This window comes from Cucumis melo, chromosome 9, assembly GCF_025177605.1.
Source record: "Cucumis melo cultivar AY chromosome 9, USDA_Cmelo_AY_1.0, whole genome shotgun sequence".
Lineage (NCBI taxonomy): Eukaryota > Viridiplantae > Streptophyta > Magnoliopsida > Cucurbitales > Cucurbitaceae > Cucumis > Cucumis melo.
The window spans coordinates 22281349-22306600 of NC_066865.1; the positions used below are offsets into that span (position 1 = coordinate 22281349).

The window sequence follows — 25252 nt, forward strand, 5'->3', positions numbered from 1 at the left end:
TAAGACTTGCAAAAGACGTTTTTTCCCGCCGAAACTCACTCAATTACTCCCTTTTACAAATATCCCTTTTTTTTTTTTTTCTTTTTATATATACACTCAGCGAAATTATTAGAAATGTTTTAATATAAAATTTTGTTATATTTTGTAAATATTTTGGTTTATTTTGATGTATTTAAAAATGTTTTTATATAAATTTCCAAAGATTTAGATATTAAACTTAATTTTGTTTACACGGTTTGTAATTAATTTTGAAGTAGAAATTCATTAACATTTTAAATGAAGATAAAAATTTGGAGTGGGTGCGTGAGTTGAACTAAAAGTGTCGATCTATATTCTAGCTTATAACCTACATGTTGTTTTATGTTTGAATTTTTTTTTTTATATTTCTTATAGATTAAAAACAATAATATTATTTTTTAAAAAATAGAAAAATAAGTGAAATGAACTTTATCCTTTAGTAGATTTTTTATGGAACATGAACGGTTTTTTTTTTAAAAAAATGAAATGGATTGGTTTTATAAGAAAGTAATTGAGTAAAGTGTGTGAAAAGAGATGCAAAGAGAGAGGGGTTTTGTGAAAAAAAAAAGATAAGAAAGACATTTTCTTCTTTGTTTTGTGAAAAAGTTAAAAAGAGTAAATGAATAGAAGATTGATGAGAAAGAGGGGAGTGCATGCAAAAACAAAAATAACGGCAAAAATATAAAAAAGCTTCCTAAGGGAAAATAATTAACCAAAGAAATTGGCTTCCTAACATTATTTTAATTTGATGACCCATTTGCCTCTCAATTATGATCTGATCTGAAATTGGCTTCATTAGTCCAACGTTATTCCTGTCATTCCAGATTGCCTAAGCAGTCTATTGCAACTATTGTTTAATTCTTCAATATTGCATATAGTTGTACTACTAGCTAGTTGTAAACCATCGATCTTTGAGAGTATCATTGAAATCTTCACGTCGTAGGATGGAAGATGATGACACGATGTTCCTTACCAAGCTGCATTCAAAGTCACTTCATTAAGGTATGATCTATTCATTCTTAGTTCGAATGGCATAAACACTATATTCTTTGATATTAATCAACATAAACATAGTTTAGTTGATATATAGTATTTATACTATCAACCGTTAGATTTTTAATCACTTGAATAACACGTAAGACATTAAATAAGTTATTTAAATTCTTTTCGAAGAATGTCTTAGTTGAGTAGTCTCGAATACACAACGCAAGAAAATAATACGTTATTTTACCAACAAGTGGTTTCTTAAAAGTGGACTAACTTTTGTTGAATAAAATTGTGAATTTTTGGAAAGGACAGGAAAATAAAATAATATCTGTAGGCAAACTTTTGACTTCTGAAACCCTCATTCTATATTATATAATTAAATATCATATGTCTCTCTCTGCCAAAAGATTATCCCAATTATGTTGGTTGGAAATGTTTTTTGAAATACCATTTTAATTCATGTTTTTCAATATGCTTTTAACAAAATTTAAAACTAGTTTCAGTAGTTCCTTGTTTATTACTAAGATTTATTGAAAGTATATATGAAAAAATTATTATATTGTATTCAAAAAAAATTCTTCAAATTAAATGCAAAATCGTTATAATAATGTCAATTGATTATCATCGCATGATAACAAAGAAATTAAATAAAAACAAAATGTGATAGTTCAGATTTTGTGTGTGAGTGTGAGAGAGAGTTCTAAAGTTTATTGAATTAAATTTAAAATAAACCATAAAATTTTAATACATAGGATAATGTTTATTAAATTAAATTACTTTTTTTTACTCTACAATATATTAATTTATTTTTAACAAATTTACCTCTTTTGATTTAGGATTCCATTTTGCTAATTTAATTAATATCTACCAATAAATTGTGCTAATAATGAGTGGGTGTGGCCATAAAGTAATACAACAATTTGTTGAGTGAAATAATAGAATAAATTTAATAACATGATTATCTATCAAAATTATTGTTAAGAAAAAGGTACAAGTTACAACTTCCTCTCTTTTAACTCACCTTAATCTGTCCTCCTACTTTATGCAAACTCAACAAATAATTAAAATGTGGATTAATAATTGTTTAAATTATATCAATTTACACCGTTCTCTGAGTTTTGTTTAACCAATATTGTATAATTGACATCATAAAACTTCACTAAGTCAAATAATTTAGATCAATTCATCATGATTATTACCTTTGAAAATGATTTGTGTATATTAAGTCTCCACGTGTGTATAGATTTATCCGAGTGTCAATTTAACCAAATGGGTTATTAGAGTATGCGTGTATGGACGATTTGCAACAAAAATAAAATCTTCTAAAAGTCCAATGTAAATTGATATATTCATTACAATTTAAAATTTAAATTGATATGAAAATTAAAGTTTGTATTTGAATCTTCCATGTAGGAGTTTAGAACCTTAAATTTTATGTAATGATTTGTTTAATAGTTAGTGGTGGGAGGGTGTGTAAAAAGTACAAATGTATTCAATTGAAAACTGCCCATACGGAATACACAATGGAATGTCAGATATAATAAAATAACTACCCACATATATATATATATATATATATATATATACACACATATAGTCTCCACATATATATATATATATATATATATATATATATATATATATATATATATATATATAATAGATTCCTCATGGGATCCATAAAACTTAACAATGATCCTTATAGTGTGTAGTTTCACACCATAATCTCCCTAGAACCATCGAATTCGGAATCGTCAATTAAAAGACACAACTAATTATTAGAGACCAAAAACAACTACAAGATTTCATGAAGATAGCAAAACGATTAGTCACCGTATTAAGGACAAAACTTTCGAATTTGTGTTTAGTTCGTCCATAGAATATTAAAAATATCGAATATTTCGTTTGATAACGATCCTGTTTGATAATCATTTCTTGTTTCTCGTCTTGTGTTATTTTTCATAACATTTTCGCTTATTTTTTTAGTTTAAACATAATTTAATTACGTAAAAAATGATATATATATATATATATATAATTAATTAATTAATTAATTAATTAATTAAAATATAAAAATATAATTATAAAACATTAAAATTATCATTTAACAAACAAATTCCATTGCAAAATTAATAATTATAATACAATAGATTTTATTAAATTATATGTCGTTAAAATTTGATTTGAGAGATATTATTTCCCATTCAATTTATTTGTCTTAAATAGTATCGATTCAAATTCAACTCAATTACATAACATCGTGGTTGTGAAATATTAAAGATAACCAAAATAAATATTTTAGTAAAAAATAATATAATGTAAAATTCGAACTAATTTAGAAGGAACTAAAAATAATAAATTTAAATTCAAAATAATAAATAGACATTGCCTATTACAAAATTTAGAAAATATTTAAATAAACTTATTAAATATTTAAATTTAGAGGATCAAAATAATATATAAATTTAAATATTAAACAGCTTACAATTTGAAATTAAATTAACTAAGAAATACGAAACATATAAATATGAAAAATTAATAAAAAGAAGGTAAAAAAAAAAAAAACAAAATCATCAACGTTGAAAGTTGAACCCACGATTCGGAGGATAGAAAAAGTTTGCAAAATATACCTTCCATCAATGAGCCAACTAGCAATTTGAAAAAGTAATGGAATTGAATAAAATCGAAATAGAACTAGTAGAAACTTCCTTAAAATTTAAGAACGACAAACAGAAACGATTATTAAACACATCTATTTCTTAAAAAATGAAATACAAAATATAAACAAGAAATACAAATTAGAAACGTTATCGAATAGATCGTAAGTAGAGTAGGTTGGGGGTAAATAATTATAAATTAAGCTTTAATTAAGCTTTTACAAAATTAGGAAAACATGAACCTTAAACGGTCATATGTTCTATATATCATTATGAATATGACGATGATGATGTTGTCGAATGATGTTGGGAGCAATGGTCATACAATCATAGAGCCCACTTTATTCGTTTATAATATTATTATCATTTTATTTCTTAATTAACTTTACGACACATATAATACCTCATCAAAAACACAAATACACAAACACAACAACATAATTATTAAATATTTGTCGTCTTTGATAATGTAATTCAAAGTTGTTAGATTCTTTTTTTTTTTTTTTAGTTTCTAATTCTAATTTCCTTCAACAATTGCAATTTTGATAATTGATTAACACACTAATTTTTACTCGATTTGAATTAATTGCCAAACAACCACGTATTCAATAAGAAATGCAACGAGGTGATTATAATATATTATATATACACACATATGTATACGTTTTGTTTTAAATTATACATAGAAGATGGCGTGAAGGTATTGAAAGAAAGACAAATGAATAGGAAATAATTTGGATTTACTTTTTGAAAAAGGAAAAGATTACAAATAATTTAGAAAATGAATGTGATTTAACATTGTTAATAATTTGGGAAATTTTGAAATGTTGAGCCAAACATGAGGATCTCGTATGAGATAAAAAGTGGTACTAAATTTAAACACCGTAAAGGAAATGAAGAAGGAAAAAAAAGTAACTTTTCAATGTCAAGAATTTAGGTTTAATTTTTATTTGTTTTTTTAGATTTTAAAATTTTGTACTTCTATTCTTTAAATTTTGAATTTGGGTTTAATTTAGTTTGTATATTTCATAGGTTTAAGTTTTGTTTTAATTTGATCTCTTTATTTTGAGATTTACTTTCTTTTTCTCTCTTATAAGTTTTTTTTTTGTAATATGATCTAAATCACAACACGTCTTTTTTATGTGTTAAACTCAAACAAAGTGCTAACACTCAAATACTAATATTTACAGCCTGGTTAACACATTCAAGTTCTAAGGATCATTGATAGTTTTATTGTTGTCTTTTATCTTGATATAGTCTATATATCTTAATTGAAAGGAGCTTTTTTTGTTAGATAAACAAAAGTTGAACAATTAATGTAAAACAATAAAATATGTAACAAGAAGTGAATCAAGGGACAAAGGAAATGAGGAAGGGAAGTTAAAAGAGTTGGAAGAAAATAGAGAAAAAAAAAAAGTTAGGTCAATGAAAATCATTCGGTTTAAGTCAGTTTCTAGTAAAATTGTCACTAAACTAACTGTGAGTTTAGTAAATACTCAAACCAACCTCAATCATCAAAAAGAAAAATCGATCGATTAATTTTATTCTTTTAAAAGTATATTTTTTAATTTTAATTTAGATTTTTTCCCTAACCCCTCTTCTTCATTTCGTTTTCAATTTGGTCGATCAACTCAGACTTTTGATCTACCATGCTTGCCTGTAAATATCACTATGCCTATGATTTTAAAAAAAAAATTATGATTGGGATCTTTCCTAGACCAACTATCATATTTAATTCAATCGGTCATGATTATACCATCCACAAATAATAAAGTCCTAAAAGAACCATTGGAATTTTGATTTATTAAACCATCTAAAGATGATTGTTTTACCATCACAATGTAGAGATAATTGTGTACTTTATTTCTTAAAAACCTTTTAGTCGAAGATATAGCATTTTGCTTAGTACACAGTGACACAAATGTATATATAACAGGTTATGATCACAACTAAATATCTAACACTTTTAATCTATCTATCTACATGTATACATATTTGCTTGGTATTGCCAAAACTATACTAGGATTGCATTGTAGAAAAGGGAGGTACAACTTTGTATCTTACAATAAAAGTATGAGAACTAAAACAAAAAAGACTTACCATGACAACCTATTCATCATCAGCTTATAAAAATAAATAAGAAGTTACAAAGCGATCTTAAATCACCATAAATGCCAAATATTCAACTGCAAGGAGCTCTAAATGACCCTTTTATCTAAATACAGAATAAAATCACATAAGAGTCAGACCTGATTTGTGCCTTTTGAAGATATTACCATTGTGATCCATTCCAAAGATTTTTCTTTTTGAGCTGACTCAGGGCAGTGATCGTCGCTATTCTGTCATCCATATCAGATCGATAGCGAAAAGCTTTATTGTATTACAGAAAAGAATGTCGTAAGTCAAGTTCACCAGTTGATGGATCAAAAGATGCTTCAATGGCAGCAGAGCAGCATTCGATGCCCTCACCAGAATCTCGAGGTTCAACTGCCACGGGGTCAGCAAGAAGCTTAACTCCTTGCTTCCAGTATCTTTTATCTGAATCAGTTTACAACATGAAATGAGAAGCAGTTAAATCACAAGCAAAACAATGTCAGTATTAGAAATTTCTTTAGACATTGAAGGTTGGTACCTGGACCTGTGGATATGACAATGGAGTTCTTTGAATCTATTACCCAATCAATCCACAGTACAATTCCATGACATATTCCAGCCTTGGTTACCTTAACCTGAAAGAAAAACATCAGTGCTGATTATATATAAATGAAGTATTCTCCAAATTCCTCTGGGTTTGTATGCTCGTAGTTGAGATTGCTACCTATAATTATACGTCAAGATAGTGGTAAGAAAATTGGGGTCTATTTGATAACTATGGCATCTTGAGGCTATATTTCTTTGCATGATTACACTTGTGGTCTATCCTACTAAGTCTCGAGCAAGCTTTTAAATTTACACTCTAAGAGAATTGTCACTTTTGCTTGGAGTCTATATTTAACTAGGTTGTCTTGGGGTCTATTTGCATGATTACACTTTTGCTTACTCGAGACTAACTTTAAAAGACAGTAAGAATTTTAAATTATTAAATCCCATTTGATAACCTTTTTCCTTCTAATTTTGAAAACTCAGCCCTGTTTCCCAGCTCATCCTGTTCAGATACAAGCAGTCCCATCCAAGAGTTGATCTTATCATACTAAGGTAAAGAATACCCTATGAGTGTCATCCGAAAGATCTCATAAAAAGGAAGACGAGTTACCTAGCTTGCTGTCACGTGGTTATTTTTAACACTTAACCAACGTGCGGCACAATGGTGATAGAAACACCAATGTAAGCCTTAGAGTTTGTTGGAAGACTTGCTAGAAGGGAAAAGGGACTTTAGAGAAGGGAAAAGTAGGCAAAGAGTAGAGAAAAATTGAGAATGCAAGTGTATTACTTAAGGATGCTTGAGGATTTCTTGGATGCTTTACAAATGGGACCCCTTAGGGGTATTTATAGTAGTACATGACTGACTTTAGCCCTTAAAACCAACTTAAAAGGTCGGCAAAATCATTCTAGAGAATTCTGGGGTTTTCATGACAGTCAGCCACCGACATGACACTGTTCACAACCGACATAGAAGCTTCCAGATGCGTCTGGGCGTGTCTGGAGGGGCTTAGAACGCACGTGCGGGTCTCCGTCACGTCTGTCAGGCGCGCATGCGTTCTGCTCGTTACAGTGCTTAACGTCCGTCATCGAAAGTTCCAGAAATTTCCAGAGCCGCTCAGGTCTCCTAGGCGCGCCCGCCTGCCCATCGTGCGTGCGCGCTGCGCCGCGTGTCAGGGGCATAATTGTCCAACGTATTATTTACCGTTGGTCATATGCCCGAATACCCCCAAATCACTTTATCTTTATGTCTTGAAAGTAGTTTAGGTTAATTCTTTCGTTTAGGTGTCGCCGAGTCATAGTGTGACATTTCGGCTTTTTCATATGCAAGCCTGCCAAGGCCAAAATTCTCAATATGTACTATAGGGGGTACATGAACAGTCCGACCCCCGCCCAAGCCTTGTCGCACTCTTTGCATGCTGAGTTATTTTCCTTGCAATTGACAGTCTTCAATGCTTTCTTTATGACGTTTTCAACTATTTACTTTCTCTCTCCCGTTTTATAAAAACATTTTCCCAAGAACGGGGAGGGAGGCTACGTCATACCGCGAGTTTGTCCGCGGATTCCGATTATCGAACGGCTGACTTGCTGATTGAGCTAAGCAAGTGCCGCACAATCGTGTTGAGAAGTTACGATTGTGACACCGCGCACGCCTGCTTGTGCTGCGCGCGCGCCTGTGTCATGCCGGGCCGACGCCCTTGCCTATCGCTCATGCGACCGTGGGCTCCGATGGCTGTGTCATGACCCTTGCGTGCCTTTGCTTATTTTCTTAGGGCCTTTGGACTGTGTGGGACTTGGTTGGCTCCTCTTGGGCAATGCTAAGGAGCCTTAATTTAGAAAAATACCAACTGTCACGTGGTTATTTTTAACACCTAACCAACGTGCGGCACAATGGTGATAGAAACACCAATGTAAGCCTTCGAATTTGTTGGAAGACTTGCTAGAAGGGAAAAGGGGCTTTAGAGAAGGGAAAAGATTGAGCTGGACCGTCGTAATGTCCAGACCCTTGACGACGCTATTGCTGCGGCAGAGACGCTTGTCGATTATTTTGCCCAATCAAAGGGGAAGAAGCCTGGTCCAGAGAAATACGGAGGTAAACCGGATAAGACCAAGAACTTTGGTCGCAAGGACGGGGGACAGGTGAAGACTTTCCAATGGAGGAATGGCAAGAATGATGGTGCACATCGAGGTGAGTCCTCTAACCCTCCTAAACCCTGCTTTATCTGTAAGGGACCGCATTGGACTAGAGATTGTCCAAATTGGAAGGCATTAAATGCCCTCGTTGCAAAATTCCAAGAGGTAAAGCAAGTACAAGATGCACCAGGACCCCAAATCCGGTCAATGCAGCAAATTGGGGTGATGAAGAAGGAGACTACTGCAGAACATAAGGGTCTCCTATACGGCAGCGTTCGAATAGAAGGAAAAGAGGCCACAGCCATGTTCGATACAGGAGCATCCCATAATTTTATGGATGTTCAAGAGGCTAAGAGGTTAGGCCTCAAGTTCAGGGAAGAGACCGGGACCGTCAAAGTGGTAAATGCCAAAGAACAGGTCATTCATGGTATAGCCAAGGGAGTACTAGTGAAGATTGGTGATTGGCAGAAGAGGTTAGACTTCTCCATCCTGCCCATGGACGATTTTCATATTGTACTTGGCTTGGGTTTCTTCGACAAGGTCGTAACCCTTCTCGACTCCAACCGAGGCACACTATCCATTATAGATGGATTAATGACAACAATTCCCGTAAGGAGAGGGAAGCCAGTGAAGATGTTGTCAGCGTTACAATTCAAAAGAGGAGTCTCGAAGAACGAATGCTATGTAGCAACCATGAAGGCCGTAGAAACCGAGGAAGCAAAATCTGAGGGACCCCCGGTACCAGACAACATTCAGAAGGTCCTTGATGAATACAAGGACATAATGCCCGAAGCGCTGCCCAAGAAACTAGAAGGAAAGTAGACCACGAGCTAGAATATAAACCTGGGAGGGCAAATGTTGTCGCCGATGCCCTCAGCCGCAAAGCCGAATTAAGCACAATCACGACAAGCATGCCCACAAGCGACTTCCTTGAACGAATCAAGGAAGGTATGCAACATGACGAGCTGGCCAAGAACCTGTTGAAATTGGCCAAGGAGGGAAAAACCAGGAGGTTTTGGGAGAACAACGGTACCCTCCTTACAATCAGTAACCGCCTGTTCGTGCCGAAATGGAGATCATTGCGGAAGGACATCTTAAAAGAATGCCATGATTCCTTATGGGCCGCGCGCCCTTGCCTGTCGCTCATGCGTCCGTGGGCTCATGGCTGTGTCATGACCCTTGCGTGCCTTTGCTTATTTTCTTAGGGTCTTTGGACTGTGTGGGACTTGGTTGGCTCCTTTTGGACAATGCTAAGGAGCCTTAATTTCGAAAAATTTTGGGGGTCTATTTTTGGGGCGTGACACCCTCCCCCACTCGATTTCGCAACGTCCCCGTTGCGTTCTCTTTGAACTTCTCTATTTCTGTTTGGAATTACCAAAGTACATCTTCACGTTCCCAGTTGGCTTTGGACTCTGGCAATCCTTCCCACAGAATCAGATATTCTGAGTGGCTTGGAACTCCTCTTCTTCTTATTTTCCTCTCGGCTAGGATCTCCTTAATCTTCCTGTCAAACTCGGTTACTACTCCGGTTGGCGCTCGAGAGGTTTCGCTTTTGTTCGGATCCTCCTGGTCTTCGTGAAAGAGTTTTAACATACTTACGTGGAAGACGTTATGGATCTTCAACCTCTGAGGTAGTTCCAATTTATACGCTGCTTTGCCCACTCTCTCGGTAATTGGGAATGGGCCTTCATATCGCCTGACTAGTCCCTTGTTGACTTTTCGAAGGGACTTGAACTGGTTTGGTAATAGTTTTACCAAAACCTTCTCGTCGATTTCGTATTCTTTTGGTCTTCTCCTTTTATCGGCCCATTTTTTCATTCTTCGGGCCGCTTTTTCGAGGCATGCCCTTGATATATCCTGCTCCTCGTGCCATTGCTTCGCGAAACAAAACGCAGAAGGGTTAGGTCCTTTATATGGGGTAATCAAGGCACCGGGTGTGTTGGGCTGTTGATTCATGATTATCTCGAATGGACTCTTGCCCGTTGATTCGCTTCGTTGGAGATTATAGGAGAACTGGGCAATATCTAAGAAGGTTGCCCAATCCTTTTGATGTGCACTAACATAGTGCCTTAGATATTGCTCCAATAAAGCGTTTATTCTCTCTGTCTAGCCGTCACTCTAGGGATGAAAGCTAGTGGAGAAGTTTAAGTTTGTCCCCATTAATTTGAACAGCTCCCGCCAGAATTTTCCAGTAAAACGTGGGTCTCGGTCGCTGATAATGCTTTTTGGTATTCCCCACAGTTTTACTATATTCTTAAAGAACAGTCTTGCCGCTTCGTCTACCTTCACGTCTGGTGGGCATGGTATAAAAGTTGCATATTTGCTAAATCTGTCCACGACCACCATAATGGTTCCAAAGCCATGGGATTTAGGTAATGCTACGATAAAGTCCATGGTGACACTATCCCATGGTTTCTCGGCGATCGACAAGGGTTCAAGCAATCCCGCGGGAAGTTGTCGTTCCCCTTTATCTTGTTGACAAACTAGGCAAGTCTTGACATAACTCTCAATGTCATCTTGCATTCTTGGCCAGTAATATTTATCGTACACTAAGGCAAGAGTTCGGTTCATACCTGGATGCCCGGCCCATAAGGAATCATGGCATTCTTTTAAGATGTCCTTCCGCAATGATCTCCATTTCGGCACGAACAGGCGGTTACCGATTGTAAGGAGGGTACCGTTGTTCTCCCAAAACCTCCTGGTTTTTCCCTCCTTGGCCAATTTCAACATGTTCTTGGCCAGCTCGTCATGTTGCATACCTTCCTTGATTCGTTCAAGGAAGTCGCTTGTGGGCATGCTTGTCGTGATTGTGCTTAATTCGGCTTTGCGGCTGAGGGCATCGGCGACAACATTTGCCCTCCCAGGTTTATATTCTAGCTCGTGGTCTACTTCCCTTCTCGGGGGAAGTTTCTTGGGTAGCGCTTCGGGCATTATGTCCTTGTATTCATCAAGGACCTTCTGAATGTTGTCTGGTACCGGGGGTCCCTCAGATTTTGCTTCCTCGGTTTCTACGGCCTTCATGGTTGCTACATATCATTCGTTCTTCGAGACTCCTCTTTTGAATTGTAACGCTGACAACATCTTCACTGGCTTCCCTCTCCTTACGGGAATTGTTGTCATTAATCCATCTATAATGGATAGTGTGCCTCGGTTGGAGTCGAGAAGGGTTACGACCTTGTCGAAGAAACCCAAGCCAAGTACAATATGAAAATCGTCCATGGGCAGGATGGAGAAGTCTAACCTCTTCTGCCAATCACCAATCTTCACTAGTACTCCCTTGGCTATACCATGAATGACCTGTTCTTTGGCATTTACCACTTTGACGGTCCCGGTCTCTTCCCTGAACTTGAGGCCTAACCTCTTAGCCTCTTGAACATCCATAAAATTATGGGATGCTCCTGTATCGAACATGGCTGTAGCCTCTTTTCCTTCTATTCGAACACTGCCGTATAGGAGACCCTTATGTTCTGCAGTAGTCTCCTTCTTCATCACCCCAATTTGCTACATTGACCCGATTTGGGGTCCTAGTGCATCTTCTACTTGCTTTACCTCTTGGAATTTTGCAACGAGGGCATTTAATGCCTTCCAATTTGGACAATCTCTAGTCCAATGCGGTCCCTTACAGATAAAGCAGGGTTTAGGAGGGTTAGAGGACTCACCTCGATGTGCACCATCATTCTTGCCATTTCTCCACTGGAAAGTCTTCACCTTTCCCCCGTCCTTGCGACCAAAGTTCTTGGTCTTATCCGGTTTACCTCCGTATTTCTCTGGACCAGGCTTTTTCCCCTTTGATTGGGCAAAATAATCGACAAGCGTCTCTGCCGCAGCAATAGCGTCGTCAAGGGTCTGGACATTACGACGGTCCAGCTCAATCTTTGCCCAATCTTTCAAGCCATCTTTGAACTGAAATAAGGCTTCCTTTTCAGGTAGATTGCCCATCTCGAGCATTAAGGTAGTGAATTCTTTTACATAGTCAAGAATACTACCGGTGTGTCGGAGGCGACGGAGTTTACCTCGAGATTCCGTCTCGGCATTATGAGGGACAGTGTTTTCGCAATTCAGTCTTGAACTGCTCCCATGAGTGGAGGGCATTCTCACCTTGGTCGGCGTACTTACAACGCCACCACAGTTGTGCAGCATCCCTTAGGAAGGTTGGGGCATGGTTTATCCTTGCCTCGTCATCGCGCACCCCTAACGCGACGAAGTATCTTTCGAGGCCGAATAAGAAGTTATCCACGACAGTGGCATTTCTTACGCCGTTATAAACGTCGGGTTTGGGTACTTTGATGTTAGAAGTGCCTGACGTAGTGGGGTGTGTGCTCGTTGTGGGAGCATAGCTAGTAGCATGTTGGAACGATATTCTACACAAAGGGCATCTAATCTCGTTTCTAAAGAGATAGATTTAGTGTGGAGATCGTGTAACTCACCTTCCACGAATGCCTTTAAGGTTGTCACCGTGGATGCAAGCTCTTCAACTCCTTCTGGAATGTCCGTCCCATGTCCTCAATCATCTCCTTGGCAACCGAGGTAATTTCGGCATTTTCTTGCACTAATTCCTCAAAATTATCACTCAACCTACCAACCGCGAGCTGAACATCCTCCATACCTTGCTCAAGGTTGGTAAGGCGAGTGTCGCTTACCGCAGGACCTTTTGATTTCGAGCGTCGAGTAGGAGAATGTTGCTCTTTTCTTCCCCAAGTAACAGGCCCTTCAATGACCTGCTCAACGGGTGAAGTATGTCCTTCTTCAGCCGACATTATGTAAGCAAGAACACAAAGGTACTTCCGTTTAAACCTTGGCTCTGATACCAACTATCACGTGGTTATTTTTAACACTTAACCAACGTGCGGCACAATGGTGATAGAAACACCAATGTAAGCCTTAGAATTTGTTGGAAGACTTGCTAGAAGGGAAAAGGGGCTTTAGAGAAGGGAAAAGTAGGCAAAGAGTAGAGAAAAATTGAGAATGCAAGTGTATTACTTAAGGATGCTTGAGGATTTCTTGGATGCTTTACAAATGGGACCCCTTAGGGGTATTTATAGTAGTACATGACCGACTTTGGCCCTTAAAACCGACTTAAAAGGTCGGCAAAGTCATTCTAGAGAATTCTGGGGTTTTCATGACAATCAGCCACCGACATGACACTGTTCACAACCGACATAGAAGCTTCCAGATGCGTCTGGGCGTGTCTGGAGGGGCCTGGAACGCGCGCGCGCGTTTCGCTCGTTACGGTGCTTAACGTCTGTCATCGAAAGTTCCAGAAATTTCTAGAGCCGCTCGGGTCTCCTAGGCGCACGTGCCGTCGGGCACGCGCGGGCGCCTGCCCATCGTGCGCGCGCTGCGTCGCACGCCCTTGCCTGTCGCTCATGCGTCCGTGGGCTCCGATGGTTGTGTCATGACCCTTGCGTGCCTTTGCTTATTTTCTTAGGGCCTTTGGACTGTGTGGGACTTGGTTGGCTCCTCTTGGGCAATGCTAAGGAGCCTTAATTTCGAAAAATTTTGGGGGTCTATTTTTGGGGCGTGACATTACTCTCTCTTTTTGGGAACTCTTATGATAACAAGACCAAATACTACTTTGATCATTTTACTATCACTTTCTTGCTTTATTGCCTACTTAGAGACATTTTCATACGTGATGGAAAAATTTGATGACTTAAATTGTATCGATAATTGTTTAGTTTTTTTGTTTTTAGTTTTTGAAATTAACCTTATAAACACATTTTTCACCTCCAAATTTCTTGATTTGTTATCTATTTTTACCAATGTTTTCAAAAACAAGAAAAGTCTTGAAAATTTAAAAGTTACTTTTAAAAACTAGCTTTTGTTTTTGAAATTTAGCTAAAAATTCAACTCTACTTATGAAATGTGTAGAACATTATAAAAGATGGAGAGAGAATATGCTTAATTATATAAAAGAAACGAATTGTTTCCAAACAGAACCATAGGTTTAAAAAAATTGATTTCTCAAACTTATTCATAAACCGAGTCGAAAATAGAAAACCTGAAAGGGTTTGGAGGAAATTGTTATCAAATAGGCCTGAGTTATCTGCTTGCGAGCTTGAACAAGTTTGTTTGGAAGGTCTTACATTATTATAGGTCTTCTGTCCCTTGTTTTCTAAAAGAGGAAATTATATCTACTTTCCTACTCCTCAGATAGCCAAAAGCACTTTTCACAAGGGCAACTCGATCCACTTTTTCAAGTTCAAAAACAAAAAAGGAACTTTGTTTTCTTCTTGTCCTCTTTCTTTATGAATACTTGGATTCAGAGACATACCAAGAAAGAAATTGTCGCTTCTCTCAGACAGTTTTATTTATTGAAGAATGTGAGTTTACTGATCTACTTGAAGAATCACTTAGATTTAGAACCCGGAGTCTCAAACATAGAAATTAAATTAATAAATATACTCAAATGCCAAAAATCAGACAAAATGGGGATGAAAAGTATCAATACCTGGCTTTTCCCACTACAAGGACTTATTGGTTTTGAGAAATCGAATTCCATCAATGTAAATATCTCACTGAGTTCCTGAGTTTTCAAGACAGTTGCACCAATATCAGTGTCATTGACATTCTTATTTTCTCCAAAAAAGCCCTATTGTTTATGTTTTAAACAAGTTAACCTCATATTCTCCACATTGCCAGATGTAGAAAGCCAGAAATGGGCCTTCTTGTCCTTCAGGTAACTTGCCACAAGCTCCCAACGTGTCATTTGTAACAGAATGATCAAAACCTTCGATTGTTCCCAATCGACGACGGCTGCTCCATAGATCCTTGAAACAACATTGAACAAGTATGCTAAGAACTTCCATTGAATAACAAAGACAACTTCAGTCAGGATCCTGCATTTTAAGGTAAAGAGAAATCTTACGGGCAATGACATGAAACAAGCTCTCAATATGCCTTTACTAGGCATTATTAGCACATCATCAGATAGGACCTGGTCGAGCATCGTTCTTTCCTTCCTGGAAAAACAACTTAAAGAAGTTAAACTTATTGGAATGAAGTTATGATGATTGATGGAGCCAGCCAACACTGACAAAAGCTTAGGTTTGGTAACGAGGGTGGAGTCTACAGGGAATCCACCAACAGCAAGTTGTGCTTTTGAGTTGAAGTGAATTATTCTGTGTTAATGGATTAGAAAGCCATGCATCTCATTTAGGACATGCCTAGATATTTTCAGGAGACAACATTCTTTTGCTGGAACTATGGCACATGGCAGTTTAATGCAAAGATGGTCGAACGCTGCAGTAAGAACTTGATTTATATAAAACATGCATTCAAACATGAAATTTGGATCCTAAATACGTTGAGTAGAGTAAGAATTATCACTATCATAAAGAAACCACCCGCTCAATATTGCCAATAAGCATCTAGATAACATGTCTTTGTGATCTCTAACATCTAAAAGATGAGATAGCATTTCTGAGCAAATTTCTTACCAAAACCGCAGGTTGTGCCATGGGAGTGCATTGTCATTTCCGTAGTAGAATGGTTCACTGATAAGCAAGTCGACCTAAAGATTGAACAAAAATCGATAAAGAGAAACTTATGTGGATTGAAAGATTCAAAATCGAACACTAAAATATATATAATTACACTTTCCAATAAAGCATGCATCATTGTATGAAAGGGGGGAAAGGGATGCAAAGTAGGCCAGTAAATCTATCACCTTTTTCTCAAACGTATCTTGGATGGTCAAGCATGATTTCCTCTTTTCAATAACTTTTATACTATCCATACAGATACCATTTACATGAGAAACAGCCTGCAAATACTTGGTACCCTTTTCCCGAATCCCAGGAAACAATGACAAAACAAGCGTTGTTTTCGAAAGGCAAGCAACCATAAGCGTCAAGAAAACACTATCATCTGCAATCACGCATACGGAGGGAGCTCTTCCCTGCAACTGCAAAGGTATCAAAGATGACGATAACAATGAGGTTCAGAAGATAGCAGAGTTCAAGTATAAGGAGGTATGTATGTGAGCATGGTGCTCAAATTGATATGCTATGTGCAAAGAAATGGGGAAAAATGGGAGTGGTGGTGAGAAAGTTATCATACCTCAGTTTTTATTGCCGTTAACATTGCAAGCCTCCATTCTCTATCTCCATAAACTGCAATTCTTTCTGGTGGCAGTATGAGTTTAAAATTCTCAGCATTGACACCATGCTGCAAAATCTCACCTCCTGGAATTTGAGACTTCAGATGATATGAGAAGGTAGTATCATTACGAGAAGCACATAAATGAACTTTTTCTTCCTTGGATATTGACACACCATTGCCTGGGATAAACCAAACACACTGTTTCCAATGGTCACACCAGCCACCAGCTCCTGTTGAAGTATGGAACAAGCTTAATCACTCTGTCAATCTTCGAGCAATAAACTATGTTTTTAGTCTGAGTGTCTAGTATATACAGTTAAATTGACGTGTGAGATTTGAAATGGTACGAAAAGCACAAAGCAGCAAAATGTCCTGCTGGTTCAAAAAAGAAAGGTCTTGCTGTTAATCTGTTAAGACACCTAATATTCTATTTGGTAATCTTTGATTTCGTTTGCCCAAATATAGAACAAACACAGCACGAGCACTAGCAAACCACGAATCCTCACAGGATGATTCACAAAAAGAGAACGAAATAACACTCAACAAATAACTCTTACCCTCACTACTCAATCACAAAAACATCATACCCTCACAAAACAAAGAAACAGCTTATTTTTAAGCCCAGACCCCTGCGCAGCAACGGTCTTCTGCTATTCCTTCAGCCTGCCTTCCTTCCTTCCTCAAGAGGGAGCAGCCCACCTATTACCCGACATGGATTGTACCACCTCTGTACTGCCTGCTCCCTTTTTTAATTCCACTACTAACTAACTTGTGGTCCCCCCCCCTTGGCTGGTCCCCTGCTCCTTGCTTTCCTCATTGTTTCCACGTGTCCCCTTGTCCTTCTTTCTTCGGTTATAGGTGAATAAAATTGGAGGTCTAGCATCACTTTCCTCCTCTAAATCCACCTTGTCCTCAAGGTATAACTCGGGGAATTGTACTTTCAAATCTGCACAGTTTTCCCAAGTGGCTTCATGCGGGGGCAGTCCCTTCCAGCTTACCAGCACCTCTCATTCCTTTGTGGCCTGATTCTTTCGATAAGCATAGATTTCCTCCGGTTGGGTGATCCACTCATGACATTCGTTGACATAAGGGTCAAGGGGTTGGGTTTCTTTGATGTCCCCTCTTGCCTTTTTAAGCTGAGAGACATGGAATACCGGATGAGTGGCTGCAGTGCTAGGTAATTCCAGCTTGTATGCCACTGTCCCGATTCTTTCTAAAATTCTGTAGGGCCCGAAGTATTTAGGTGATAGTTTTTCATTGCGCTTCTTCCAAAGGGATGTTTGTTTGTATGGTCTCAGTTTGAGGAACACATAATCCCCGGTTTGAAACTCTACCTCTCTTCTTTTCATGTCTGCAAATTTCTTCATCCTTTCCTAGGCCACCCGCAAGTGTTCCTTCAATGCTCCCAATATGATATCTCTGTCCCTTAGTTGCTGATCAAGCGTGGAGTTGGGTGTTTCCATATCTCCGTATTGGATCAAAGGTGGTGGGAGTCTTCCGTAGACCGCTTGAAATGGGTTGATACCAATTGACCCATGGTATGTCGTGTTATACCAGTATTCGGCCCAGTGCAACCATTGGCTCCATTCCCTTGGCTTCTCTCCGCAAAAACACCTTAGGTAGGCTTCTACATTTTTGTTAACCACTTCGGTCTGTCCGTCCGTTTGAGGATGATAGGAGGAGCTCTGATTCAATTTTGTGCCAGCCAACCTAAACATTTCGGACCAAAAGTGGCTGAGAAAGATTTTATCCCGGTCTGAAACTATGGACTTTGGGAATCCGTGTAGTCTTACAATCTCCTTGACAAACACTTCGGCCACTGTCTTGGCGGTATATGGATGTTTCAGGGTGAGGAAATGCGCATATTTGCTCAGCCGGTCTACAACTACCAGAATCACTTCCCACCCGTGTGATTTGGGCAACCCCTCGATGAAGTCCATGGAGATATCATTCCAGATGGCGTCTGGAATTTCTAGAGGCAGCAGCAACCCTGCTGGGGAAAGGGTAGAAGATTTATTTTTTTGGCATATCATACATTCTTTGCAGTACTTCTGAATGTCTTTCTTCATTCCCTTCCAGTACAATTCACCAGCCATTCTTTTATATGTTCTAAGGAACCCTGAATGTCCTCCAAACACCGAGTCATGATAGGTGTGCATAATGGTAGGAATTAATGTAGAAGTTTTGGATAGAACCAATCTTCCCTTGAACTTCAGTATCCCTTGATGGCAAGTGTAGTGTGGGATTTCCACGCCCTGTTCTTCAATTAACAGGAAGATCTCATGTAGGGCCGGATCTTTTCTGACTTCTTCCCGAATTACTTCCACATCCAATAACGCTGGGGCTGTCAACTGATTCAAGTGTGCCGTTGGTCCCATTCTGGACAGTGCATCGGCGGCTTTATTCTCCAAGCCCGGCTTGTATATTACTTCAAACGAATAGCCGAGTAATTTAGCTATCCATTGTTGGTATTGCGGCTGGATTACTCTTTGTTCTAATAGAAACTTAAGCAATCTCTGGTCCGTCTTTACTGTAAATTTTCTCCCCAACAAGTATGGTCGCCATCGTTGAACAGCCCACACAACTGCTATCAATTTGCGCTCATACACTGGTCTTGCCCGGTCCCGCATACTTAAGATCTTGCTGAAGTATGCAATCGGTCTTTTGGCCTGAACCAGCACTGCTCCTACTCCAAAGCCTGATGCATCGGATTCGACCTCAAATGGCAAGTTAAAGTCGGGCATTGCTAGTACGGGGAGGGTCATCATAGCCTTCTTGAGTTTCTCAAAGGCTGCCTCGGTTTCCTCTGTCCATTTATACGCCCCTGCTTTCAATAGCTGTGTGAGAGGTGCCGCTATACTTCCATAGTTTTGCACAAAGCGTCGGTAATAGCCGGTAAGCCCCAAAAATCCTCTCATTTCCCTCACATTCGAAGGTGCTGGCCATTCTCTCACTGCTCGAATCTTTTCGGAATCCACCTCGATGCCTTTCACAGAAATATAGTGCCCCAGATAGCTGATCCTTGGTTGCGCAAAATGGCACTTATCGAAGTTAGCATATAACTCGCTTTCTCTCAAAATTCCCAACACCACTTCAAGGTGTTGCGCGTGCTCCTCCATTCCCTTACTATAAACCAGGATATCGTCAAAGAACACAAGTACAAATCTTCTCAAGAAAGGCTTAAATACCTGGTTCATCAAAGCTTGGAAAGTTGAAGGGGCGTTGGTCAGTCCGAACGGCATCACCATGAACTCATAATGCCCCTCGTGAGTTCGGAAAGCTGTCTTTTCGATATCTTCAGGGCACATCCGGATTTGGTGATATCCAGCCTTAAGGTCAATCTTTGAAAAGATGTCTGCCCCATTCAATTCATCAAAGAGTTCCTCAACTACTGGAATTGGGAATTTGTCCGGAATCGTCACATTGTTCAGTGCCCTGTAATCCACACAGAATCTCCAACTCCCATCCTTCTTTTTTACTAACAGTACTGGGCCGGAGTAGGGGCTCGTGCTTGGCCGGATAATCCCCGAAGTGAGCATCTCGTCCACCAATCTCTCCATCTCTTCCTTTTGGTGGTGTGCATATCTATACGGTCTAACGTTGACCGAGTCGGTTCCCTGCTTTAGGTAGATATGATGCTCTATTCCCCGTAGGGGTGGCAATCTGCTCGGCTGTTCAAACACATCACTGTACTTACTAATGATCGTTGCCATTCTGTCTTTCTCTGTTTCAGTGATTTGGACGCCTGCCTCCTGATCTTCAATGTCCCTTTTTTCCAGAGCCCGACACTCCACCAAGTACCCCTGATCTTCCGTATCCCAGTTCTTCATCATCCCTTTGAGGCTGACTTGAGTTTTTGTGAGGCTCGGGTCCCCTTTGATGACTACCTTGCTGCCCTGCTCATAGAAAGTCAATATCAGGTTTTTCCAATCAACTTCGGTGGTCCCTAATGAGTGTAACCATTGCATTCCCAGGATGGCATCGACTCCTCCCAGCTCCAGGGGCAAGAAACTATCTGTGACCTTACAGTCCCCTAGCCACAGCTCCACCTCTCTGCACACGCCCTTCCCTTTTATCGCTGCCCCCGATCCCAGTATCACTCCATAATTGGGTGTTTCTTTCATTAGCAACTGTAACTTCTCCACTAACTTCTCAGCAATGAAGTTGTGGGTAGCCCCACAATCTATCAGGACGACTACCTCTTCTTCCCCCAACTTCCCCTTCACCTTCATGGTTCCCGGATTTGTCAGGCTCACCACCGAGTTGATAGATAATTCTATGTTCAAGTTTTCTACGCCCTGTAGTTCCGGTGGCTTCATCTCTGTCTCGGCGTCGAAATATTCCTCCTCTATGATTTCCAACTCTTCCCCGCTCTCCTTAACTAGCAACATACGCAATTCTTTGCTGTCTTTAGTCTTACAGCGATGCCCCGCATGGTATTTCTCCCCACATCGAAAGCACAACCCCTTTTCCCTTCGGGCTTGAAATTCGGCGTCCGACAGCCTCTTAGTGGGTCCTTCCCATCGATTTTCCCCCGTCGCTACTTCTCTCAACGTAATGGTCCTCATTGGCCAGCCGCTTGCTGTCGAGTTCTCATTCGCCGTGGGGGCGTTAACGTTGCGCGCATTGACTGTCCGCTGGGCCGCTTTGCTGTCATACGCGCTGCTCAGCCCTCATTCCTTCCGGACCAGCTCTCTGTTTTCTATTTTTAGGGCCATCTTCATCATTTGGGCCAGTCCAACGGGCTCCCACGTTTCCACTTCTGATTTCAACCACGGGCTCAAGCCGTTCATGAATGTCTCTTCCAACACCACCGGTTGTAGAAATGCTACTGGTGCCAAATACTTATCAAATCGATTCCTATACTCTTCCACAGTCGTCTCTTGCTTAATGGTAAGGAAACGCCCCACCAATGTGCCGTCGCGGATAAATCGAAATCTCACCAACATCTTTTGTTTCAAGTCTTGCCATCCCTTGAATGCTTCCCTCTCTTCTTGAGACCTATACCAGTCCAACGCTGGCCCATCGAAGCTGATGACAGCGACGGTTAGTTTTTCTGAATCAGATAAGTTATGTATTTTGAAGTACCTGTCGGCTCTGAATAGCCACGAGTCCGGGTCGATCCCAGTGAAAACCGACATTTCCACTTTTTTAAACTTGCTCCGATCCATCGCCGGTCCTTCCTCGGTCTTTCCTTCGCCCTTCGGGTCAGTAAAGATGGTTGTGATGGTCGTTTCTTCATTCTGAGTTTTGCTCGACGAGCCTTCAACCACCTGCTTACCGGGTGAGTCGTCCCATAGGATGCCTTCCAAGTATTTCAGTATCACTTGCTGCTGTTGATATTGCTTGTCAATCTGAGCGTTCATCTCCGTAACGGTTTTTGACAGGAGGGAGATGTTTTCCTCCATTAAAGGTAGCTTCAAAATCCCTTGTTCCACCATGTCGAGTCTCTCTTCGGCGCTTTTCGTCATCGTCATCGGTCCCCCAGGTAATGTATGCTCTGATACCAAATGTTAAGACACCCAATATTCTATTTGGTAATCTTTGATTTCGTTTGCCAAAATATAGAACAAACACAGCACGAGCACTAGCAAACCACGAATCCTCACAGGATGATTCACAAAAAGAGAACGAAATAACACTCAACAAATAACTCTTACCCTCACTACTCAATCACAAAAACATCATACCCTCACAAAACAAAGAAACAGCTTATTTATAAGCCCAGACCCCTGCGCAGCAACGGTCTTCTGCTATTCCTTCAGCCTGCCTTCCTTCCTTCCTCAAGAGGGAGCAGCCCACCTATTACCCGACATGGATTGTACCACCTCTGTACTGCCTGCTCCCTTTTTTAATTCCACTACTAACTAACTTGTGGTCCCCCCTTTGGCTGGTCCCCTGCTCCTTGCTTTCCTCACTGTTTCCACGTGTCCCCTTGTCCTTCTTTCTTCGGTTATAGGTGAATAAAATTGTAGGTCTAGCATAATCATTCAATTCATTGTCTACGACTCACCTACATTGTAAGGTGGACTTATCCACTTCGGGGCAGTAGAATAAAAGATTGTTCCTTCACGATCAAGCTGCAGCGTCCACCTACAGACATATATTAGAAATCAATCACAGTGGTTCGGTGAAAGAAGTTTGGCAGAAAATAACTATCACAAAATAACAACAAAGTAGTTACCATGAAACTACAGCATGAATTCTACCACTGTCAGTTGCCTTGACATGCAGCTCATTTTCAGCATGACTCTCTGGACGTTTCCAAAAATCAAATTCAAAAACTCTGAAGGGTTCTGAGAGCTGGATGAACCCTGAAAAAAATAGTAATAAAACCACTTGAAGATTATGAGAGTCAGGTCAAATTTTAGGTCGTTACCAGCTTTACTTCATTGGCAATCGCATCACAATGCATTGCATATTGCTGTGGCTTGACACATATGATAGGATCCCCTACTGGAACAAGATGGATTCCGTCGCATGCCTTTGCTTCGTTGTTATATAAATCATGAAGCTTCCACAGGTATGTGCTCTCAACCAGCTGAAACAGAGAGAAACAGTTATCATCGCTGTTTAAGGAAACTGTCAATGTGGAAGAGTACGAGTCCCATACTGCATAATTTTTATTTTTATTATAGGAAACAATAACCATTTCATTGATATGCTGAAATAAACACAAAAGGTCCCATACTGCATAGTTTGACACATAATAATATGAAGTCAAGAAGAAAATGAAACTTCCGTACAAAAAATATTAAAGCTTTTGAAGCAAGGAAGGGCTTTTTAAATACCTGACCATAGACGGTTGCTCTGTATGGCACAGTCAGGGGATTTTCCACTAAAAGTTTGTCATGTGCATGCTGTAAGGTCGGTATAAGCCCCTCACCTAACAGTTCCGAGTCCAAAATCTCACTAACCTTCAATTAATTGGCAGATTCAATCATTGAAAGGGCAAAAAGTAACTGAAATATTCAGAATTCACAAAGGAAAATCGAAGAAACTATTAATTCCCATAAGCTGCCTTGAAAGATATCCTATATATCAATGACATTTTAGTGGACAAGAAAATCGACAAAAAGATTGAGTAAACAAACAAAAGGAGATGAAACGGTCCAAAGATAGTGAGAAACAATTCAAATTTTCTTTATTTTTCTTCCTCTTGAGTCTTAACAGCTCAAAATTTCTTTGTTTTTTCGCCTTCTAAATGTATGGTTTTGAATATCTTGTAGTTTACAGGGTTCACAAAAGAAAGTGGAAGACAATTTGAATGTAAATGATACTCACAAGGGCATCAGCTCGAGAAGTTAAATCAGCACCAAACTGAAATTCATCAGAGCGTTTGTTAATAACTTTTACTTTCCTTTCCATTCCATTAAGACGCAAGACTTTCCTCATCAACTTCACCATTGGAAGATAAGATTCACAAGCCGTAACCATTCCCTTGCAATCACCCATTACAGAGTCCATTGCTCGTGCAGCCATCATTGATAGCAAACCAGTTCCAGCACTGGAAATAGTAAATTAATAAAAAAGTCAGCAAAACCCATAAAAACCATTTGCAGCCGGAGAAATTACTTGCACTGATTTCACCAGATAAATGAACTCAAAGTTTACATTGACATTTTCAAAATTAAATTTCATAAAAGATAAAACAAAATTTGATCAACAGAAAAAAAAACCCACAAGCACACGAGAGCAAAACAGTAACTTCAATAAGATCAAACTCTTCTCTTCATCAATTTCAAAGCAAGAAGGCTCAAAACAGAACTAAAAAAAAATACCCAATATCAAGAACATGGCAAGGCTTTGATAGAGTCTTATCAATGGCTTCACGAAACGCTCTGTTTCTAGTGGAATCATTGAGCATATCCAAATATGAAGTTGTCGCCAAAAGGGGTTTCTGGGAATTCTCTAGAACTCCTTCAACCTCTTCTTCGATGACTACCCACTCCGAGTTACCGGTAAGTGGATCAAACCGTAGCTGGAAAAGGCGCTGAGTTGACTCAGAACTCATGGTTCGAGCTGCAGAAAAATTGAAGGGATTGAATGACTGAGGGGCCAAAGTAAAAGGGGATGTGGTAACAAGATGAAGAATGCGAAACAAGGATCTGGGCACTAGAGAAGTAGCCATGAGAGACTGAGGAAAATAGAGCTCATGGTCATTAGGAGAATTTGGGTTGCGGAAGCGGCGCCCAAATGGGAATTAAATAAAATTAATCAAGAAATAAAGTTCACGTTTCTCCTTTTCTTTTGAGTGCATAAAGTTCACATTTTGCACTTCAAGGAAAAAAAAGTTCCCATTTTGCTATATATATTATATACTTGTATAGAAGGCCCCAAAAATTGTCCAACATTAATTTTTCCCTCCTCAATTAAAATTATTACATTATCTTTAATTTTCTTTGTGCTCTCTTCCTCTTTCCAAAATTTTCTTTTGCCATTTTTTTTCTAGTGGTGTTGCATTAAAGATGAAATTGATTGATGTCGTGAGGTGAGATCAAGACGTCAAATGAGTGTTAAGTATATAGTAATATTAACCAAAACTTTCTTGAGATAATTAAATGAGTAGATTAACTTTTTAGAATTATGTAGATTAAAAAAAAATTTAGGATAAAAAATTATATTAAATTAATTTAGATAAAAATAAGAGAAATATAGTAAACAAATACCTAGAATAGGTAGAATTCTAGAGAATCTTTTGTCGACTTCAAGAA

At 39.0% G+C, this 25252-nt stretch overlaps 1 protein-coding gene across 5 annotated transcripts; it reads right to left on the minus strand.

The window, feature by feature from the left end:
- Positions 1–5667: 5667 nt before the first annotated feature.
- Positions 5668–24806, minus strand: LOC103482612 (protein arginine N-methyltransferase 1.6). Of its 5 annotated transcripts, none has more exons than XM_017043351.2 (14): positions 24320–24806; positions 23823–24045; positions 23330–23455; positions 22918–23079; positions 22723–22841; positions 22552–22631; positions 16497–16768; positions 16105–16341; positions 15875–15948; positions 15304–15397; positions 15056–15205; positions 14887–14961; positions 6301–6391; positions 5668–6200 (listed from the first exon to the last, which is right to left on the minus strand). In XM_017043351.2, the coding sequence occupies exons 1-14, from the start codon at positions 24667–24669 to the stop codon at positions 6043–6045; spliced, it is 2211 nt and encodes a 736-aa protein (XP_016898840.1). In that variant the 5' UTR covers positions 24670–24806; the 3' UTR covers positions 5668–6042. The 5 variants fall into 5 exon arrangements, 2 of the variants coding, with proteins under 2 accessions (XP_016898840.1, XP_008437081.1); XM_008438859.3 differs by having other exon boundaries at positions 6295–6391; XR_007823548.1 differs by lacking the exons at positions 5668–6200; positions 6301–6391; positions 14887–14961; ... (8 more) ...; positions 23823–24045; positions 24320–24806 and adding exons at positions 16853–16910; positions 17096–21620 and having other exon boundaries at positions 16620–16768.
- Positions 24807–25252: the final 446 nt, after the last annotated feature.

What these genes read in the sequence shown, in the direction of transcription:
- LOC103482612 (XM_008438859.3), bottom strand. Translation starts at nt 24,669, where the DNA reads ATGGCTACTTCTCTAGTGCCCAGATCCTTGTTTCGCATTCTTCATCTT. An exon ending in TGCCATGTTCTTGATATTGG is followed by an intron (nt 24,046 to 24,319) that starts GTATTTTTTTTT and finishes TACTATTTCCAG; the next exon opens with TGCTGGAACTGGTTTGCTAT. An exon ending in TAACGGCAATAAAAACTGAG is followed by an intron (nt 16,342 to 16,496) that starts GTATGATAACTT and finishes ATACCTTTGCAG; the next exon opens with TTGCAGGGAAGAGCTCCCTC.